At 41.1% G+C, this 18,779-nt stretch overlaps 2 protein-coding genes across 2 annotated transcripts; both read right to left on the bottom strand.

The window, feature by feature from the left end:
• Nucleotides 1–833: 833 nt before the first annotated feature.
• On the bottom strand, nucleotides 834–13,372 carry LOC141912349 (ciliogenesis-associated TTC17-interacting protein-like). Its single transcript, XM_074803601.1, has 9 exons — nucleotides 13,222–13,372; nucleotides 10,520–10,614; nucleotides 9,430–9,674; nucleotides 8,737–8,823; nucleotides 7,990–8,154; nucleotides 7,256–7,380; nucleotides 6,449–6,525; nucleotides 5,894–5,982; nucleotides 834–4,238 (listed from the first exon to the last, which is right to left on the bottom strand). The coding sequence occupies exons 1-9, from the start codon at nucleotides 13,248–13,250 to the stop codon at nucleotides 4,032–4,034; spliced, it is 1,119 nt and encodes a 372-aa protein (XP_074659702.1). The 5' UTR covers nucleotides 13,251–13,372; the 3' UTR covers nucleotides 834–4,031.
• Nucleotides 13,373–13,952: 580 nt separating this feature from the next.
• On the bottom strand, nucleotides 13,953–18,529 carry LOC141912351 (uncharacterized). Its single transcript, XM_074803603.1, has 4 exons — nucleotides 18,412–18,529; nucleotides 16,444–16,991; nucleotides 15,526–15,583; nucleotides 13,953–15,430 (listed from the first exon to the last, which is right to left on the bottom strand). The coding sequence occupies exons 1-4, from the start codon at nucleotides 18,509–18,511 to the stop codon at nucleotides 15,189–15,191; spliced, it is 948 nt and encodes a 315-aa protein (XP_074659704.1). The 5' UTR covers nucleotides 18,512–18,529; the 3' UTR covers nucleotides 13,953–15,188.
• Between the last annotated feature and the right edge of the window lie 250 nt (nucleotides 18,530–18,779).

Raw genomic sequence — 18,779 nt, 5'->3', positions numbered from 1 at the left:
CTGATAGTGGCGCAGAATTGGACAGGCGACCAGTCTGCTATTGGAAACGGGTAGTTCGGCAACGCACGTGCTCGCGACTCCGACTCTGACCACACCGACCTAATCCTAATCATATCTAAATACTCGGATACTAGAACAATTCTGATCTTTTGGTTTGAATCGAAACGACGTTTTCTCTGATAGTCGACCACCGACACGTTACGTTAGAAAATACAAAATTATTTACATATGTATTTATCGTTTTTGAATATCTGAATTTATCAGTCAGATATCTCCATTTTCGAAAAGTGAAATAAACATGTAAATCGAAGGGTTGGTGGCGGGCTGTCGTGGTAGCGAACGAACCCTTAACATTTTCAGTGCCCTCCAAAAGGTCAGTGTCAAACATATCAGACTTTTCGACATTTGGATAAAATTTGTTTTTTTTCTTTTCTGGAAATGTTAAGTAGATAAGCGATTCTCAAACAATTTATTCAGGTACCCGGGCACTTTTCAAGACCTGCCCCTTATCAACAGGGAAAGCGTCCCTTTTCAATAGAACTCTCCTCAAAAAGCTCGGCCTGTAAATGCACATCCTCCGTATAACTTTGAAACTGGATCCACGGTCAAAATAAAGGCGGCAACCGCGCGGGGTTGGGCCCTCAGTCAATCAAGATCCATTGGTTTCCAATTCCAAAGGTTTGTGGGTTTAATGTGATTGTAGGAAAAAATGCCACCGGCTTAAAAATGCCATCAGAGCAAACTACCGAGGGAGGAAGCTCAAATACAGTACCGGTACTGGAATATAAGTAAGATATTAAAAAGAAAGAGATCAATAATAAGATGGTAGATAATTATTGCAGTTTCATTCATGTATTCTAATAAGGGATCATCCATTTATTACGTACGCATGAAATTTGACTTATTCAACCCCCCTGTACGTTAAATCGGCAAATTTTTCATAAACATTAAGCATTACAGTACGCAATTGCACTGGCCCCTCCCCTCCCCTTATGGGTACACAATAAATGAATGATCCCCATGAAAATACACTACAACTTTATTTTTTCATAATATGCAGAAAGTGGCATTTTTTCGGTGGCATTTCTTCCGAATACCGGGTTTTATGGCCGCGCGTGGAACGACAACTCTAACAACTTCTTCGAAAAATGTATTTTCCTATTTTCATTTACTATACATACAGTGTACATTATAATACACGCGAAACAAGATCGAAACATTCAATTTACAAATAGACTGTATATTCGATTATATTTACTTAATTTCAAACAAAAAGAAAACAACTTTATATTCATCTTATTCGTATTGCCTTGCGACACTCGTAGGCACGATAACTTCCAATACGTATCACAAAACTTCTCAATTTCAGCCTATCGATCGAATTCCCATCAATATATCGCATTCTAAATCGGAAACAAAAATCAACGAACAAAATCGATGATCTACTTCAGGCCTAAAATACATTCACATGGACTAATACATTTTCGTACATGTACTTGTAAATGTCAATGTGTCTTGTAAGCCTTATTATACGGCTGGCTTGTTTATCGAGATGACACGTAAATAAAGATCAATATGGTACATATTGAGCAAGGTCGAATTTATATACCGGCAGACTGCCGGAACTGGGGACATCGGCAAAGTACATTTATTCACCAAACGATCAACACGGCGCATGTATGTCCTTTAAATCAAAGTCGAATTGATATACCGGTATAACTATCTTTTGAAATCGATGAGGGTTAACATTAGAGCAGTGGATCCAGGAATTTAGAATTGGGAGAACGGGGGGGTGGGGGTGGGGGGTTTATAGTTCACGAAAAGCGAGAGGACGTTACGACAAAGGAATCTCGTTATAACGAACTCGGATACAACGACTCATCGGATTTAACAAATATCGAATTTCGTCCCAAATAATAAAATCTGGTTAATTTCATGCCGGTTATAACGAACATATTTTCTGGTCCCTCGTGAAGGTCGCTGCAATGAGGTTATGAGGATTTTATGAAAGCTTCAGGGTCGATGGTAATGCATAGGGAAGGGGTGCCCATCACTCATCAGGGCCCTTCTTTAAGCGTGATCAGCGGGCCCCTTCTAAAATTTAGGCCAATCATACGTTACTATCAAACCCTGAAAATTTCATCATTAATATGCAGTGTTATTCTGTGTATGAGGGAGGCAGACTACTAAGGGAGCGTTCATAAATTACATACCTCTTTTTACTGAATTTTGGTACAAAGTGGTACATGGGGGGAGGGGGGGTCAGCAAAAAAGTATGTACTTTGAGGGAGGGGGGTATTAATCAATCTTGGTACGTACTTTATGTACCAAACTCAAATGAAAATAGCCGTTGGTGTTTTATCGGCTTTTAGTACCGGGAATATAAAATCAATAAACAACAATACTTGCTTAATTCTTTTGTTACATCATGAAAAAAATCAGGTATTTATATTTTTTTTGATTTGTGTTCTTTTGATTTGTGCGATGGTACGTACCTAAGAGGGGTCAGTGAATTTGGTACAAAGGTGGTACAAGGGGGGAGGGGGTCAGAAAAACGGGAGATTTTGACGTACGTAATTTGTGAACGCTCCCTAACCATGTATTTCGTTTTGGAGTCCAGGGCCAACTTAAAAGGTTAAACTGAAATTTTTGCTGTAATCGCTATTGGTTACTTCATGTTTTCGATGAGGACAACAATTCAAACTTAACCGTTATAGACTTACACATTTTCGTGAAACTGGGGTGGGTTTTAGAGACCCGAGTGTCCACTTTACTGGGGGTTAACTCAATTGAAATTGAATTGAATTAGCCCCCAGGCTTAAAGATAATACTAGTCTGTAAAATCAGCTCCACGTTTTTAGCTGGTGACTAATGTACATCAGTGCATCGTCCTGATTATCATAACAGAAGGAAGATTTGATCATAATTAAGAAGCTCTTAGCGACGAATTCGCGATTCCATAATTTGTCCTCAACAGTATTGTTAGTTATAAGCCATTATTGCTACCGCATGTCGACAATTACCAGGGGCTGGGTCATTCCTATCAGACCTGCATTTACAGTAGAACTCACTTAAACTTCGGACGAGAGTATAGCAACTGCACCTAGATTTCTCTGAATTAAGTGAAATGCGAATTATGAATAATAGTTTACAAGGTTCAAATTTAACCCTTTCAGTGCTGACTAATCAATACCCTATAGTGCTGGAGATAATTTGAAAATTTTTAAAAATTCCACCCTAGTGTGTTGAATAATGGGAATAGCACTATAGTGCGTCTACACCGCGGTGGGGTAAATCGTTAGTTACTAGTTTTTCGCTATGTTTGACAGGTGCTGACATTTTTCAAGAGATATAATTACTAATTACATCAATACACCGCAGTGCGGTGTACTAGCAGAATCCATCACTGATTTATACACTGCACTGCGGTGTAGACGCACTGAAAGGGTTAAATGGTGCAAATATTTCATCGGAAATAAATGAATATCCAGATTGAAAAATCCAAATTAAGCGAGTTCTACTCTACACATTATCAATGAAACATAAGGGCGAGTAGATCCTGAACATTTTAGGTGCTCCATTTGTTAGCCACCTTCTACGACAAGGGCAGAATTTCGTCACAAAAGAATCCAAAAAAGGAGAATTTCTGCTTAAAAAAAAGCCAAAGTTTGTAGAAAAGTCTGGAAATGGGTCGAAAGGATGCTGCCGGAATGTGCCGAAATTTGGGGGTAACAACAGCACACCCGAGGTACTGGCAACCCGTTTCCGCGATGATCCCCAGGTGTCGCTAGTAGTGACCGGGGTTACTGCGACTCAATTTCCTCCGCATTTCAATTAAATTCGAACCAACTATTTTCAACCTTACCGAACCAATTCTAATACATCGATGCGATAAATGTTTGATAATTTTCGAATTTTGTGACACTGCACAACCTCATCAAAATCCGAGTGTTCTTTCCGTTTAAACGTTTTTTTTTTCTAAATCGATTTTTCTTTTACAGACGCAAAATCATCATTCGAAACGTCCGATATCACGACGATTGCTGACTCGACCGACCCGTGCTAGACGCGTCGGCGGCGGCGCCCTCTTGCGACGAGAACGGGGCGAAATAGTCGGCGGCGAACGTGGCGACGTCGTCCGGTTTTCGTAACAACAGGAATTGTAGGAAGTCGGCGAGAAGCGCGCGTAATTCCGGGTGATGTCGCATGTAGGCCGCGTGGTCGCCTTTCAGATCCTCCTGAAATACAAATCAGACATCACGCATCGTAATCAAAATTCTCTCATTCAAAATAAAATTTGTCCAGAAAGTTTTCCCCGAATATCGTCCCACATGGTTCCCACAGTTGTATGAATTCAAAATTCCCAAGTATTTCATAGGTGCTTTTTCAATTTTCCCAAATGGAAATGAACACATATCATCATGCTACCGTCAACATTTTAGCAGCGACTGGGTAAATTAAGGTGATTGTCAAAGGAAATTGCTGAAGAAAATTGCCCTTGGCAAATGCAATACGTGAAATGTAATGAATTTCCTAAGTATTTCCCTGATTTGAGGAACATTTTTCAAATTCCCAAATATTTCCAAACCAAGTATTATTTCAAAATTCCAAACTTCCCTGTTCTGTGGGAACCATGGTCCCAGGTGATTTTTTTGCCGCCGTTAAAAGCGTTTCAATAATGCTTATATACACCGATAACTGCTTATGCGTTATCCGAGTGGCTACTTCAATTTTGACTGGCTTTTTCCCTGACGATTCCCTGAAATGCACGTTGTTTTCTTCTGACTTGCAGAACTGCTAAGGGTTTCTAATCCCTGTCGCAGATTGCTGGCTGACGTCCATGTAGTATGATGATATCTGTTTATTTTCATGGGCTTGCCTGGTAAGCTCATGAAAATGAACAGAAACCCTGCCTGATTAACCTTATTGTGTACAGTTAGATTTGTGATGTTTTAATATAATGTCATCATTCGGGGTCTCTAAACATCGGTTATTCTTGGAGAAAATATCAAATTTCGAAAAAGTGTGTGCTTGCTCTCACATTCAAATTCCATTAAGAGTAGACTCAATTACTAATCGGTATGCAAATTTTTATCCTATACACTACCTTGAACTTGGTTTCTAACTTTGTACCCACCTTATATGGGTTTAAAAAAAAATCCTGTTTCTAACTTGAGGAGCGGTGTGGCCGAGTGGTTAGAGCGTTCGGCTCTGGGAAGCCAAGTCGTGGGTTCAACCCCGTACATTGCCGTAGTGTCCTTGGGCGAGACACTTATCCTCACTGCCTCTTTCCACCCAGGAGTAAATGGGTACCTGGTCTGATAGATGACTCCTGAGCGCCTAGCAGCTGCTCGGGTGTTACCTCTACCCAGGGAGAGATGACTGATACATGGAATAGAGTTATAGGCTGGGGGTAATAATAATACCAAGTTTGGAGCGCATTTGAACAATACTCTAGTTTGCGCTATATAAATGTCAATTATTATTATATTAACTGTACCAATTTAGGCGTAGTCTGCACTGTACAACTACAAACTAGACAAAATTTCTAATTGCCTATTTCTCAAAATTGAAGGAGTTTTGGGTATTCTGCTAAAATTAAAGGAGTTTCAAGCACCTTCAAAAGCTTTTTCCATTAGGGATCACTCATTTATTACGTATGCATAAAATTTGAATTTTCCAACCCCCCCCCTCTGTACGCAAAATCGGCCATTTTTTCATATACATTAAGCATTACAGTACGCAATTGCACTGACACCTCCCCCTCCCCTAATGCGTACGTAATAAATGAATGATCCCTAAGTAAGGAGTTTACAAGGCATCGAGGAGTCAAATTTCTACAAAGTTTGACACTGAATCATAGCAAGTTTTCAAATGATTAAAGAGTTTATACCTTTCGGTCGAGGAATTTCGAATAAAGTTGCACATCTTCTTCCCAGTTCAACGCTTGTTTATCGAATGTAGGTTTAGGCGGCTCCTCGTCTGAAATGAATTAGAAAATTCTAAATCATTTAAAAAGTTCCTCAACTGTGGCAGCAGTTGATGTCCTTCTGCACGCTAGCGACACCTGGTGTATCCTCACTTGTCACAAGTGGAATCCGCAACTGTGGCAGCAGTTGATGTCCAACTGCACGCTAGCGACACCTGGTGAATCCTCACTTGTCACAAAAGTTGAATCTTCTATTGCCACAGTAGTTGATGTCCTACTGCACACTAGTGACACCTGGTGGATCCTTACATGCCACAATTGGAATCCTCTATTTACACAGCAGTTGATGTCATAATGCACATTAGCGACACCTGGTGGATCCTCACTTGTCACAAGAAGTGGAATCCTCTATCGCCACAGTAGTTGTTCTACTGTACACTAGTGAAACCTCGTGGATCCTCACTAGCTACAAAGTAGAATTCTAGATTGCCACAGTAGCACGCTCAATGAAATGCTTACCCTCATCGACAGGAGGTGGAACTGATGACAGTTTCATTGTAACCGGAGATCCAACTTGAACGCGATTCGACATGTGACTGTAATAAGACAAAAACTCCATGAACTACAGATTAAAACCTACAAGCTAAGATTCAAACGCCAGAAATTATCATCGAGAACAGTAAATACGATGGACAAAGCAAAGCCAGTCCAGCATGCGCAACTCGCTTAACAAGGAAGAAATGGTTCACTAAGATTTGGATATTTTTGAGCCATCTGTATTCGCACGAATCAAATCGAAACATGGCTTCATACTAGTTAAAGCACAACTGATTATTCATCACCTACAATGAACTCGGTCTGAAAAATATTCACATCGATACAGACTTTCATCGAGTGACGACTTATAAACACTTTAAGTTTCACCCTCGAAACAGGGCTGAATCATCACAGATGATCTGATATAATCGTTCATCAACAAATACGATTTTTCAAGTCAACTCTTCAAGTAACGGCTGTAATTTCTATCCACCCGAGTGCCAGTATATTTTCCAGAAGACAGTTGATAAAGAAAATTCAAATACCTGTAACTCAGTATGTTAATTTCCGGTGTAACGTTAGCGTAACTTTGAGCATGAAGGAAGCATACTACATCGATTGTATCAATTACTGTCGACAAGAGTTTTACGGTATTTGCACCGGTTAAACACGGGCTATGACGCTGGCCGATATAGGGCCTGATGTCACCGAAGTACTGCACCTCGATTGGTAAGTCGCAATATTGCGACTATGGCGCTTAAAGGGTTTTAAACGCGATTTGAAACATACCCGTCTTTGATGAAATACGTTTGCCAGGAGGTGGGAAGATCGCTGACGGAGTTGATCGTCCGCTCGATGCCGAAAACGTGTAGTTCGGTATTACCGACGAACTGAGAGCGTTCTTCAAGCGGTTTCTGGAGAACACGAAAAACTGGATACAACAACTTTATCGATTTAAATGAACCGTTTTTCAGTCTTCCAAATGTCATCTAAATGAGGTTCCACATTAAGACATTTCATTAACATCTTAATAATTGTAGTTTTATCAGTTTTTTGCAAAGAGCACATTTTTCACGAAATCAATTTTTGTACAGTCAACCCCCGATATACTGCGCCCTTCCATATACCGCCACCCCCGCCTACCGCCAGGTCTCTTCAATGAAAATCTCTATACAAATACATAGTTAAACACCCCCGATATACCGCCATACTCTCTCTGCGCCGATGTGGGCGGTATATCGGGGCTTGACTGTAATTGCGCTGATAGAATGTCTTACGTCAGGTAAAGATTTTGAAAGTTTGCTGGTAAAACTTCTAAAGTGTTCGTAAATCATCTCCAATTAGAAATGTCTTAGAAGTTCTGAACTCATGTGAAGTGTGGACAATCAATTTTTGATAGTGGGCTGATAAAATGTCTAATGTCTGGTGTATGTAGTTCATTTTCAATAAGAAATGTCTCGGCAGTTCTGAACGCACGTCAAGTGCGAACGATAGCTTTTCGAATATTTCCAGACTAGACTTACGTAAATCGCCGAGCACAGGTTCGTGTCGGAGTCGAAGGAAACGAACTGCAGTTGATCGGCGCAGAATTTCCGTATGAACAAACGCTGCAGCAGCAGATTGGAGCCCTCCGATATGAAACCGTCCATGTGTTCGTGTTTGAACGTGCGAGCCATTCTCATCTCATCCTACGAAAAATAGCGTTAGAAGAAAAACGAATTTAAAACAATTTATTTCGGGATGCCTTCATAAAAACGGGAGGCAATTATTGTCTTGGTTTAAATCATAGACAAAATGAGGCAACACGATCAGTTTTTGAAATTTCGCCGATAAAATGTCTAATGTCTGGTGTTAGTAGTTCATTTCAAATTAAAAACGCCTGGAGGTGAAGTCCACGAATACATGCCAAGTGTGGGCAATTAGCTCTTTTCAGTTTACTGATAAAACATCCAATTTCTGGTGTTTGTTGTGTATTTTCAATCAGAAATGTCTCAGGTGAAGTTCTGAACACGTATGAAGTGTGGAGGATCAGTAGGCCTATACGAGCGTGCTGATATTGATGTTTAAGGATTATTTTCTGGAATTTTAGTTCTGGAATCCAGACTCAATAATGCGCGTTCAGAAACATTCGATATCTAATCGTCATTCTTGCAATTTAGGACCATTCAGGATGATCATAGATTATAAGAATGTATAGAGTATCTGTGGGGCGCGTGTAGGGTCCAGGCAGTAGATTCGTACCTGTAGTAAACCTGGTCAACGCGCCTTACCTCTCCCTGTGTAATGACTTTATTCACCACGTAACCATCATTCTGTTTAACTATGAACGTTTTGCGGTCCAAAGGCAAATTTTCCAACTGAAACAGAAAAATATTATGCAAAATATAGAAGATTCAAATATCATTGACACCTGGTGGATCCTCACTCGCTACAAGTGGAATCATCTATTGCCGCAGTAGTTGATGTCCTACTGCACACTAGCAACACCTGGTGGATCCTCACTCTGCTAAAAGTGGAATCCACTATTGCCCAAGTAGCTGATGTCCTACAACAGCACACAAGCGACACGTGGTGGATCCTCAGTTGACACAAGTGGAATCCTCCATTGCTGCAGTAGTTGACGTCCTACTGCACACTAGCGACACCTGGTGGATCCTCACTCTGCTAAAAGTGGAATCCACTAATGCCAAAGTAGCCGATATCCTACAGCACACTAGCGACACCTGGTGGATTCTCACTAGACACAGGTGGGATCCTCCATTGCTGCAGTAGTTGATGTCCTACTGCACACTAGCGGCACCTGGTGGATCCTCACTCTGCTAAAAGCTACTGCACAGTAGAGACACCTTGTGAATCTTCAATTTCTACGAGTAGGAAGAACTTCTTGCGAGTCCCAAAATAATACATCATTTGAACGAAACCCAATTTCCGACGATAAAGTTGCACGTACACGTACGACGTACCTTGACGTACTCGTGGTGTTGTTGTTCTAGCGTTTCGAGTCGCCGCGACACGTACGCCGTGATCGACGTGCCGCACGGCACGTTGTCGACGACGCCGTGGCTGTTCGCGTGGATCAGGAAACAGTCGACGCCGCTGCTGTGGGTCGTCAACTCGATACTGACGCCGAATTCGCCGACCTCTTTACCCGTGTCGGACGTCGTCACCAACGAATCGCCGAACGCTAAATATTTGAAGTCTTCGTCGACTGCAAAACGATGAAAACGAATACGATACGAAATCGAAACGAGGATCATTTTTTGATCAGGGTGGAACTTCGAGTGGAGGAACTTCCATGGTGGAACTTCAACATCGAGTGACTTAATTCTAATTCTTAGGAAATTCGTAAATTCTCATTCATTTCTTTTATCCTTCATTTCCTAGTCTTTCCGAATTGCGAAATAACTTTATTTTGTAATGTAGTTTTTTATTGAAAAATAAATTGGGTCAAGGGCGGATCCAGGGGGAGGACCAGGGGGACTAGTCCCCCCAAAAATTGGGAAAAAATTCATTTTTCACTTTATAAAGAAATAGGGCATAATAATGAATTATTACCTCATGACAGCCATCAAATGAGAAATGGGCAGAATGAGAACACCAAAATTTTCTTATTTTTCAGCGCTCGCCATGTTGAGGCGCTCTTCGTGATTACTTTTGTACCCTTCGCATTTACTAATATGCCCTCGAGTACCCTGGTCCCCAACCTTCCAAAAATCCTAACAAAAAGTCGCAGACTGTGTTCGCAACCTTAAAAACCATTGTCGCAAGCTCCCAGTAATAAGAGGAAGGCAAATCAAAGCCGGAGCTAGGATTTTTGGAAGGTGGGGGACCAGGGTACTCGAGGGCATATTAGTAAATGCGAAGGGCGCCTCAACATGGCGAGCGCTGAAAAATTAGAAAATTTTGGTGTTCTCATTCTGCCCATTTCTCATTTGATGGCTGTCATGCGTTAATAATTCATATTTATTCATGTTTATTACGCCCCATTTCTTTATAAAGTGAAAAATGCGTTTTTTCTTAATTTTTGGGGGGGAACAAGTCCCTCTATCTTACCTAGGTCTTGTAGGAATTCGATAGCGTGATCGTTGGGCTTGGGTGGATTTTCGGGAATCGTCATCTGCACGGCGCTGCCTTCAGACGCTAAAGAGCTGAAATCAGAGCGAGGAAATTCAAATGGGAAAACCGGTCAGCCAACGAGGGCTAAGCTTAAACTGTTAAACCAAACTGCGTGTAGCTGGGTAGGCCTATTTCGAAACACCAACAAGGTCTAATCGATACTGGGTAGTTAGTAACCTAAACGTTGGTGGTAAGCTTTTTATAATCGGATGGGCTTGTGGTTTGTGAAAATATCCGATCGTGAAACTAAACCACTGACAGGTTACTGAATAAATACTGGGTATCCCATTCCGCAAAAAAATTCTTTGGGTTACGAAGTGGATAATCAATTCAATTAAATACTTAATTACGACTATATTAGAACTTGAATTAGGCCTAATCGACATAATGAATTTAAATTTAAAGTAGAGGAGGGCCAATTTTTACTTTCTTTTTTTTTGACGTGACTCTGGTTATGGAGTGCGTAAACGGAGGGGGATAGCTCTGGTTACGGAGTAGGCCTACACTTACAGAGACTGAGAGTTAGCTCGCCTCATGCTAGTTAGTTACCTAATCGTTGGTGGTAAGCTTTTTATAATCGGATGGGCTTATACCAACGTTAGGGATGACATAGTTAGTTACCTAATCGTTGGTGGTAAGCTTTTTATAATCGGATGGGCTTATACCAACGTTAGGGATGACAAGGACCAAAACACGGTTGAAAAAAGTAACACTTCAAAAATATACTTTCTATTCACTTCAGTCCACAATTAATGGCTTAATTCACAAACTAACACAGGTACCTTTCGAAATAATCCAATTTTATGTATGTTTCGAGTGGTTAATCAACATTATTTTGAGAAATTAATTAATTTCTCCACAAATTTCGCCATTGGCCGCCATTTCTCTGTATTGCACATGTGGCATGATAAGACAAGGGGACCTACAAGGATTTATATAAAACTTCCAAGACGAAACGACAATTTTTATTTCTGATGGTTTTCCAACTTTTATTTCAAGTCTTCGTGTTTTCCATAATAAATAGTGAAATAATAAATTTCTGGTAAAAGAAAAATGTGAATAAATGTTGATTTTTTAATTTTTTTAAATTTCGTCATTTCGCTTTGTTAGTTTGTGCTGTTGTCCTGGCCTCAGTCCACAGGTGCCAGCACCTCCAGTAATTTTCAAAATGGCAGCTGTTGACTGGACGGAAATTTACTCTCACTTTACGGCCGATTTGCACATGGATTAAGATCGTCAGGTGAGGTGTTATAGGTATCAGACAAACTACGAATCTGTTGTGCGTCGATTACAACAAAAATGAGACAGATATCTTAAGAGACAATGAAATGCCAGGCAAATTACTCGTCAGTCAAATTGGCTGACGAAGATTTCATACAAAAATGACCTTCCCATTCCTGACTGTGGTTTGTGAAAATATCCGATCGTGAAACTAAACCACAGACAGGTTACTGACTAGGGATGACAAGGACCAAAACACGGTTGAAAAAAGTAACACTTCAAAAATATACTTTCTATTCACTTCAGTCCACAATTAATGGCTTAATTCACAAACTAACACAGGTACCTTTCGAAATAATCCAATTTTATGTATGTTTCGAGTGATTAATCAACATTATTTTGAGAAATTAATTAATTTCTCCACAAATTTCGCCATTGGCCGCCATTTCTCTGTATTGCACATGTGGCATGATAAGACAAGGGGACCTACAAGGATTTATATAAAACTTCCAAGACGAAACGACAATTTTTATTTTTGATGGTTTTCCAACTTTTATTTCAAGTCTTCGTGTTTTCCATAATAAATAATAAAATAATAAATTTCTGGTAAAAGAAAAATGTGAATAAGTGTTGATTTTTTAATTTTTTTAAATTTCGTCGTTTCGCTTTGTTAGTTTGTGCTGTTGTCCTGGCCTTAGTCCACAGGTGCCAGCACCTCCAGTAATTTTCAAAATGGCAGCTGTTGACTGGACGGAAATTTACTCTCACTTTACGGCCGATTTGCACATGGATTAAGATCGTCAGGTGAGGTGTTATAGGTATCAGACAAACTACGAATCTGTTGTGCGTCGATTACAACAAAAATGAGACAGATATCTTAAGAGACAATGAAATGCCAGGCAAATTACTCGTCAGTCAAATTGGCTGACGAAGATTTCATACAAAAATGACCTTCCCATTCCTGACTGTGGTTTGTGAAAATATCCGATCGTGAAACTAAACCACAGTCAGGTTACTGACTAGCCTCATGCGCAATACAGTAGCATTCTGACTTGCAATATTGCGATTCGAAACTCAACAAAAAACTAGTGGAGTGCTTTACCCACTGAGCCACAGCAAACGACTAATAGCTGGATGAGTTATATAGCCTCACCACCTTGTCCTTAGTACTTAAAACCTAAATTTTGGATTTTCTATTCGCGCGCATTTGTGTAGTAGGCCTAAATGCACTTAAAATTCAACTTTAACTTTGGACTTTTAAGCCAAATCATTGATATCGGATCCACTACGTAATTATTTTTCAGTGACAGATGGGAATAAAGTTGCATTGCCAGAGAAAGTCAAGTGAAATTTGATTGAAAGAGAAAGAAAGGATCACACAAGAAATAATTTTGCATTTTCTTAGTCTAGTCGTTTACCTTTGCGTTAACCCCGACACAGCGCTCATTTTAACACTTGAGAATGTCTGTCTGTCTACCTGGAATTTAAATCTAAACGGTCAATAATCTCATTCTGCGCAGCGAACCGAATATTTCTCAATACTCCTTATTTCTGACAGTTCGAAGTGAAGAAAATATCAAAATGGCCGCTGACGTCTCTATGGCAATGGCGTCATTGTAAACGGTTTGGGTTCGAGTCCTTAATTAATTCAGGACGATTCTGCTTCTGGGGCGCCTCCGGATTTGTGGTCTCCTACCATGTCTAAACTTCGACAGCGGAACGCTCCGAGACATGTCAGCCCGAGCACGAAAACTCGGGTTCGAATCCTTAGTTGGCTACGAACTCTAAAATGAAATTTGATTTGAGTTCTATGCACGAACTAATGCCCAATTGACCTGTTAATTTAGTATCGACCCGACTTGACCACTCTCCGGACCAGGTCACGAAATGTCACTGGACTCTCCTCACAATTGACCAACCTTTATTGGTTTGGTCATTGACTGGTTTTATCCATTCACAATTGTTGTGATTAGTCGAGTGTGGAATAAAAAATTCGAGGAACTCACTCACACAGCGGATAGTGAAACCAGCGTCAGTATCACTGACCAACTGGTTATATCCATAAACTGCCAATTGTGACAAGTGGCACTGCCAAACTATAAACATATAAATTAAAGTTTTAGAAAAAATGGTTTAATTTATTAGGCTTTTTAAATAACAAATAATACCTTCAAATAAATATCATAATAAAAGTAAATGCTCAAGCACCATTATTGTGAATTCACCCCGAGCCAGAAAATCAGAAAAAAGATAACAACAAAATGATGACGAGTCAAGGTTGCTTAATAAGGCATCATAATTTAGACGATCATTATGTTGCCTATTTCCAATCTAATCCAAATTACCCTACACTGCTCTTTCGATAAATTTGGGTTCGAAAAAAAACACGACTCCAGTGACAACTTATTTGATGACGACTTAAGCAAGGTTTAAAAGATGAAAATATTTGAAAGGTTGGTGCATTTTGAACAAATGGTGCAAAATTGAAAATTATTACAATTACATTTTTACAATAAACTTTAACGAAACAAATTTACTATTCTCATAATTATCCGATTAAATATATTTGCCAACTTGCGATTACTCATACTTGCTTGCCAGAGTTTGATTGCCTCCCGCCGAAGCTCACACCAAAGCAAACCCTTCATTGGTCTTTGACACGCCCCAAGATTTCTTGGGCGGACAGCGGCCACCAGTCTAAAAACATTATTCACAATATATAGATACCTCTAGCAAATCAGATACATTGTTTTGCTAGAGGACCTGTCCACCCTAGAAATGTTGGGCGAAGTAAGGAAGAGCGGCCAGGATTTGTGCTGGCATGCGGCAATCAAACACTGGCAAGCGAGGATTATTTCATGTATACATGCGACTTTTTATCAACTGAAAGCTGCATTAAACATAAGACAATTTCAATAACCTAGAATTTTGTTTCGCCATTAAAACATGGCTTCACCCAATGATCTAATTCAAATTCTATTTCCGCAGAGGTTGATGTCCTACAGCACACTAGCGACACCTGGCAGATCCATACTTGCCACAAGTAAAATCCTCGACGGCCACAAAAGATGATGTCTTACTGCACACTGGCGACACCAGGTGGATCCTCACTTGCCACAAGTGGAATCCTTTTTTGCCACAGTAGTTGATGTCCTACTGCACACTAGCGACACCAGGTGGATCCTCACTTGCCACAAGGGGGAATTGTCAAGACTACCGACGCAGTAGTAGGTGTCCAACTGTAAGCTAGCGTCACCCGGGGGATCCTCACTTGCCACAAGTGGAATCCTCTACTGCCGCAGTAGTTGATGTCCTACCTATCCCCTTACAGCCTAGCGACATCTGGTGGTCAATCTTCACTTGAAAAACAATTCCACCCCCGGGTTTACACCATCCAGTTCATTAGGAACTTGATGAAATGCCCTTTATCGTTTTTTGTGTCGGTCTGGAAGCAGCCGACCGGGTAGCTGGCTATCGTTTTATTCACGACGTTCAAATGATATTCTAAACAACCGGCTAATCGTGTTTTGTGGCTTTCGCTCGGCTTCACAGAGTACGTCACGTTCAGGAACTGAGCGCAGACTTCAGTCGTCGTCGTTCCCAAGCAGATCTCCGGAGAATCTTGGGCTGGAAAAATGATGAAAAAAAAGTGTCCGGACGGAAGTCTTATGAAGTCTTTAAAACACGGTCTGTGGGCTTGCTTTGTTCTTTGAAAAACTTACCCGAAATTGTGCCATCAAAACATGGAATATCATTGATGTCAATTTTCACTCGAAAATCCTGAAAATACAAAATAGTTTTCAATTGTGCATGTGATCAGTGTTTTTTTAGAACCACCAGCCAAAAGTGGAATCTTTCATACTAGAGGCCAGTGGCGTTGGAAGTGCAGCGGCGAAAACCGCGGCAATAATTTACTGAATGACATTTTTTTTCCATTGAATACGTGTTTGAAGAAATTGAGTAAATTCGCCGTGGCAATATTTAGAACCTGTCCAAAATTGGCATTTGGCCGCAGCAATCAAAAATTGCTTCCAACGCGCCTGGAGGCATTGGTGGATCCTCACTTGCTACAAGTGAAATCCTCTATTGCCGGTGTAGCTAATGTCTTAGTTCACACTAGCAACACCTGGTGGATCCTCACTTGCCACAAGTAGAATCCTCTATTGCCGCAGTAGACGATGTCCTTCTGCACACTTGTGACACCAAGTGGATCCGCACTTGCCACAAGTAGAATCCTCTATTGCGGCAGTAGACGATGTCCTACTGCACACTAGTGACACCAAGTGGATCCGCACTTGCCACAAGTGGAATCCTCTATTGCGGCAGTAGACGATGTCCTACTGCACACTAGTGACACCAAGTGGATCCGCACTTGCCAGAAGTGGAATCCTCTATTGCGGCAGTAGACGATGTCCTACTGCACACTAGTGACACCAAGTGGATCCGCACTTGCCAGAAGTGGAATCCTCTATTGCCTCAGTAGATGATGTCCTACTGCACACTAGTGACACCAAGTGGAGCCGCACTTGCCACAAGTAGAATCCTCTATTACGGCAGTAGACAATGTCCTACTGCACACTAATGACACCTGGTGGATCCTCACTTGCATCCCGGTGGTTTTTCGCGCATTTCCGTCTTACCTGTTTTCCGGCGGCGTACGTGAAATTCGCGCACATTTTGTGGTCGACGGCGATGCGCTTCGCGAAGACGCGCGCACAGCATTCGCAGTACGTGTAAACGCAGTCGCACGTGCCGGCCGTCAGATCGAACACCGGCCGATACCTCATCGACACCTCGCGCGTTTTATTCACCGCCTCCTGCAACAGCAGGAAATACTCGCCGTCGGCGACGAGCGTTTTCACGGCGACTTCCGAAACGTTCCAAACTTTCGGCGACAACGCGCCGCGGATGGTTTTCTTCGCGCGGTAGACGCCCGCGCCGACGAACTCCGTCGTCGTAGGCGAATGCGGTAAAAGTCGCGATTTTAATCGCGCCGATTTTTCTTTCAGTAAAGCGGCGAGTTCTTTAACTTTTTCTTGTAACATTTCGAAATGAGTCATGTTCACGACGGGATGTAGTTGTTGTTGTTGACGGAGGAGCAACGATGTTGTCGTCGTTAATAGATGTTTGTCCAGTGTTGTTAGTTTCGACGACAATGGATAGATTTTCTTGTTTACTTTTACTCGACCTGGAATAAAAGAAATATAGATTCGTGACTCGTGATATAGACTCTCTCCCTTTCCCGCTCCCTCCCACCCGCTCCCTCCCTCCCCCGCTCCCTCCCTCCCCCTCCCCGACTGTATTGTTGTATCGTGCATCATTTTTGTTTTTGTTTGTTTGTTTGTCTTGATTTATGATGAATAAATTGAAATTGCAATTATAAAACAAATTACTTGATTCCCATCAGAAGTTGTAAAAAAAAACAAAAAGAGGGAGGTTTATATTTCATATCTCATATATGATATATGAAGACGAGTAGCAAGACCTCTATATTCTTGTCTCCGAATGAAAATGGGTGAGCGCGTGTTGGAACTCGCTTTCAATCAATAAACATTGTGAATCCGTTTGAGTACATAGTCGCCTGCCAGGGCCACCTTGTGTCCGTTAGTCCAAAGGTCCGTTAGTCGGAACTTTAGTCCAGAAATGGTCGACCACGCATTTGAGCACGGTCGCTACAATTCGGACCTAGGTTCAAGATGGCCGACACTGTGAAATACGTTACGACCGAACTATAGTGTGTTCGGTTATTAGTTCCGACGTCGACTAGCTACGAAAACCAAAGTTGGCCCAGGGTTTGACTGCCATACACTCGAGCTCACGCCAACACAGGCTATAGCACTGGCCGCAAAAGCTTCATTGGTCTATTGCATCGCCACGAATGAGAATCAAGTGATTGATTTTATATGGCCTGATAACCCAACCCCCTTAGAGAATTTGCTGTCTAACCATCCCTAGACTAACATCAGACAAGGCTACCATCTCTGATCTCTAAGGAATTGTAGCAGTAAGTTTCACCACAAATGGCTTGTTCTGATTGGCTTATTCACACCGCACGTGCACTGACAAATTCGAAGAAAATGTGGAGAGAACAAAGAAAACAGAGAAAATAGAGTGGACAGAGTATTCAAACCCAGACCAGATGCCTTTCCACTAGACCACGGAGGCTCATGGAAATCTACTGAATGTTTTAGCCTAACCTACATGACAATAAATCGAACTCAACCTCTAATACCCTAATCGAAAAAACGGACCCTAACCTAACACTTGATCTTGAATAGAAACTAGGGGTTTGTAATGCCGGTTTAAATGGTGGCATGCAGGGCTGGACTGGCGCAGATTTGACTAGTTTTCCTGGCTGGGTGCCGGTTTGGGGTGAAATTTGGTAAACCTAGGCTAGTAATACCAACATTTTATCATTATTTTCATGAGTGTATCCTACTATATATAGCCATCGGCAAAATTTAACACGAATAAAAAAGCATTAGCAAAATATCCACTAAAATTAATTCAAAATCAAAATGACAAAAACCACAAACGATTGATTTTGCTCCGATAACGGCCTTTTAGTCGGTTCATGAAATGTGTCAAGTCATAAATGTTGACTATACCTGAGGGAGCCGGTAAAACGAAATAAAATGTGACCACCAAGAACATCAACAGCAACGAAATATATATCAAATGAGTTTTTCGAAGGTAAATTTGGCCCATACGAAAAACTGGTACGGAGGCTGCCATCTTGAATTTGCTTCGAGCGCTCTTATTATGTCGGAAAGGAAAAAACTGTAGCAAATCATGAATTCTAAAAATAATTAACGAGTATCGTTTAATTCGTGTTTTAGTTTTATTGATTTCATCAATGAAAGGTGAAAATCATAAGAAAGAATATTTTGTGAAGTTTCGGGATTCGAAACCATTGCTGTCCATCAGAAAAACCGATCAGGTACCCGCGATAAATAATTTCTAGGTTCGAATCCGA

Source organism: Tubulanus polymorphus, chromosome 10 (genome assembly GCF_964204645.1).
Source record: "Tubulanus polymorphus chromosome 10, tnTubPoly1.2, whole genome shotgun sequence".
Lineage (NCBI taxonomy): Eukaryota > Metazoa > Nemertea > Palaeonemertea > Tubulaniformes > Tubulanidae > Tubulanus > Tubulanus polymorphus.
The sequence above is the reverse complement of the archived record's forward strand: the minus strand, read 5'-3'. Positions and strand labels throughout refer to the sequence as shown.

What these genes read in the sequence shown, in the direction of transcription:
- LOC141912349 (XM_074803601.1), bottom strand. Translation starts at nt 13,250, where the DNA reads ATGAGCGCTGTGTCGGGGTTAACGCAAAG. An exon ending in GTGTCGGGGTTAACGCAAAG is followed by an intron (nt 10,615 to 13,221) that starts GTAAACGACTAG and finishes CTCTGATTTCAG; the next exon opens with CTCTTTAGCGTCTGAAGGCA. An exon ending in ACGTATTTCATCAAAGACGG is followed by an intron (nt 6,526 to 7,255) that starts GTATGTTTCAAA and finishes GTCTTATTACAG; the next exon opens with TCACATGTCGAATCGCGTTC.
- LOC141912351 (XM_074803603.1), bottom strand. Translation starts at nt 18,511, where the DNA reads ATGGGCCAAATTTACCTTCGAAAAACTCATTTGATATATATTTCGTTG. An exon ending in CGTTTTACCGGCTCCCTCAG is followed by an intron (nt 16,992 to 18,411) that starts GTATAGTCAACA and finishes CTTTTATTCCAG; the next exon opens with GTCGAGTAAAAGTAAACAAG. An exon ending in CGTACGCCGCCGGAAAACAG is followed by an intron (nt 15,584 to 16,443) that starts GTAAGACGGAAA and finishes TTGTATTTTCAG; the next exon opens with GATTTTCGAGTGAAAATTGA.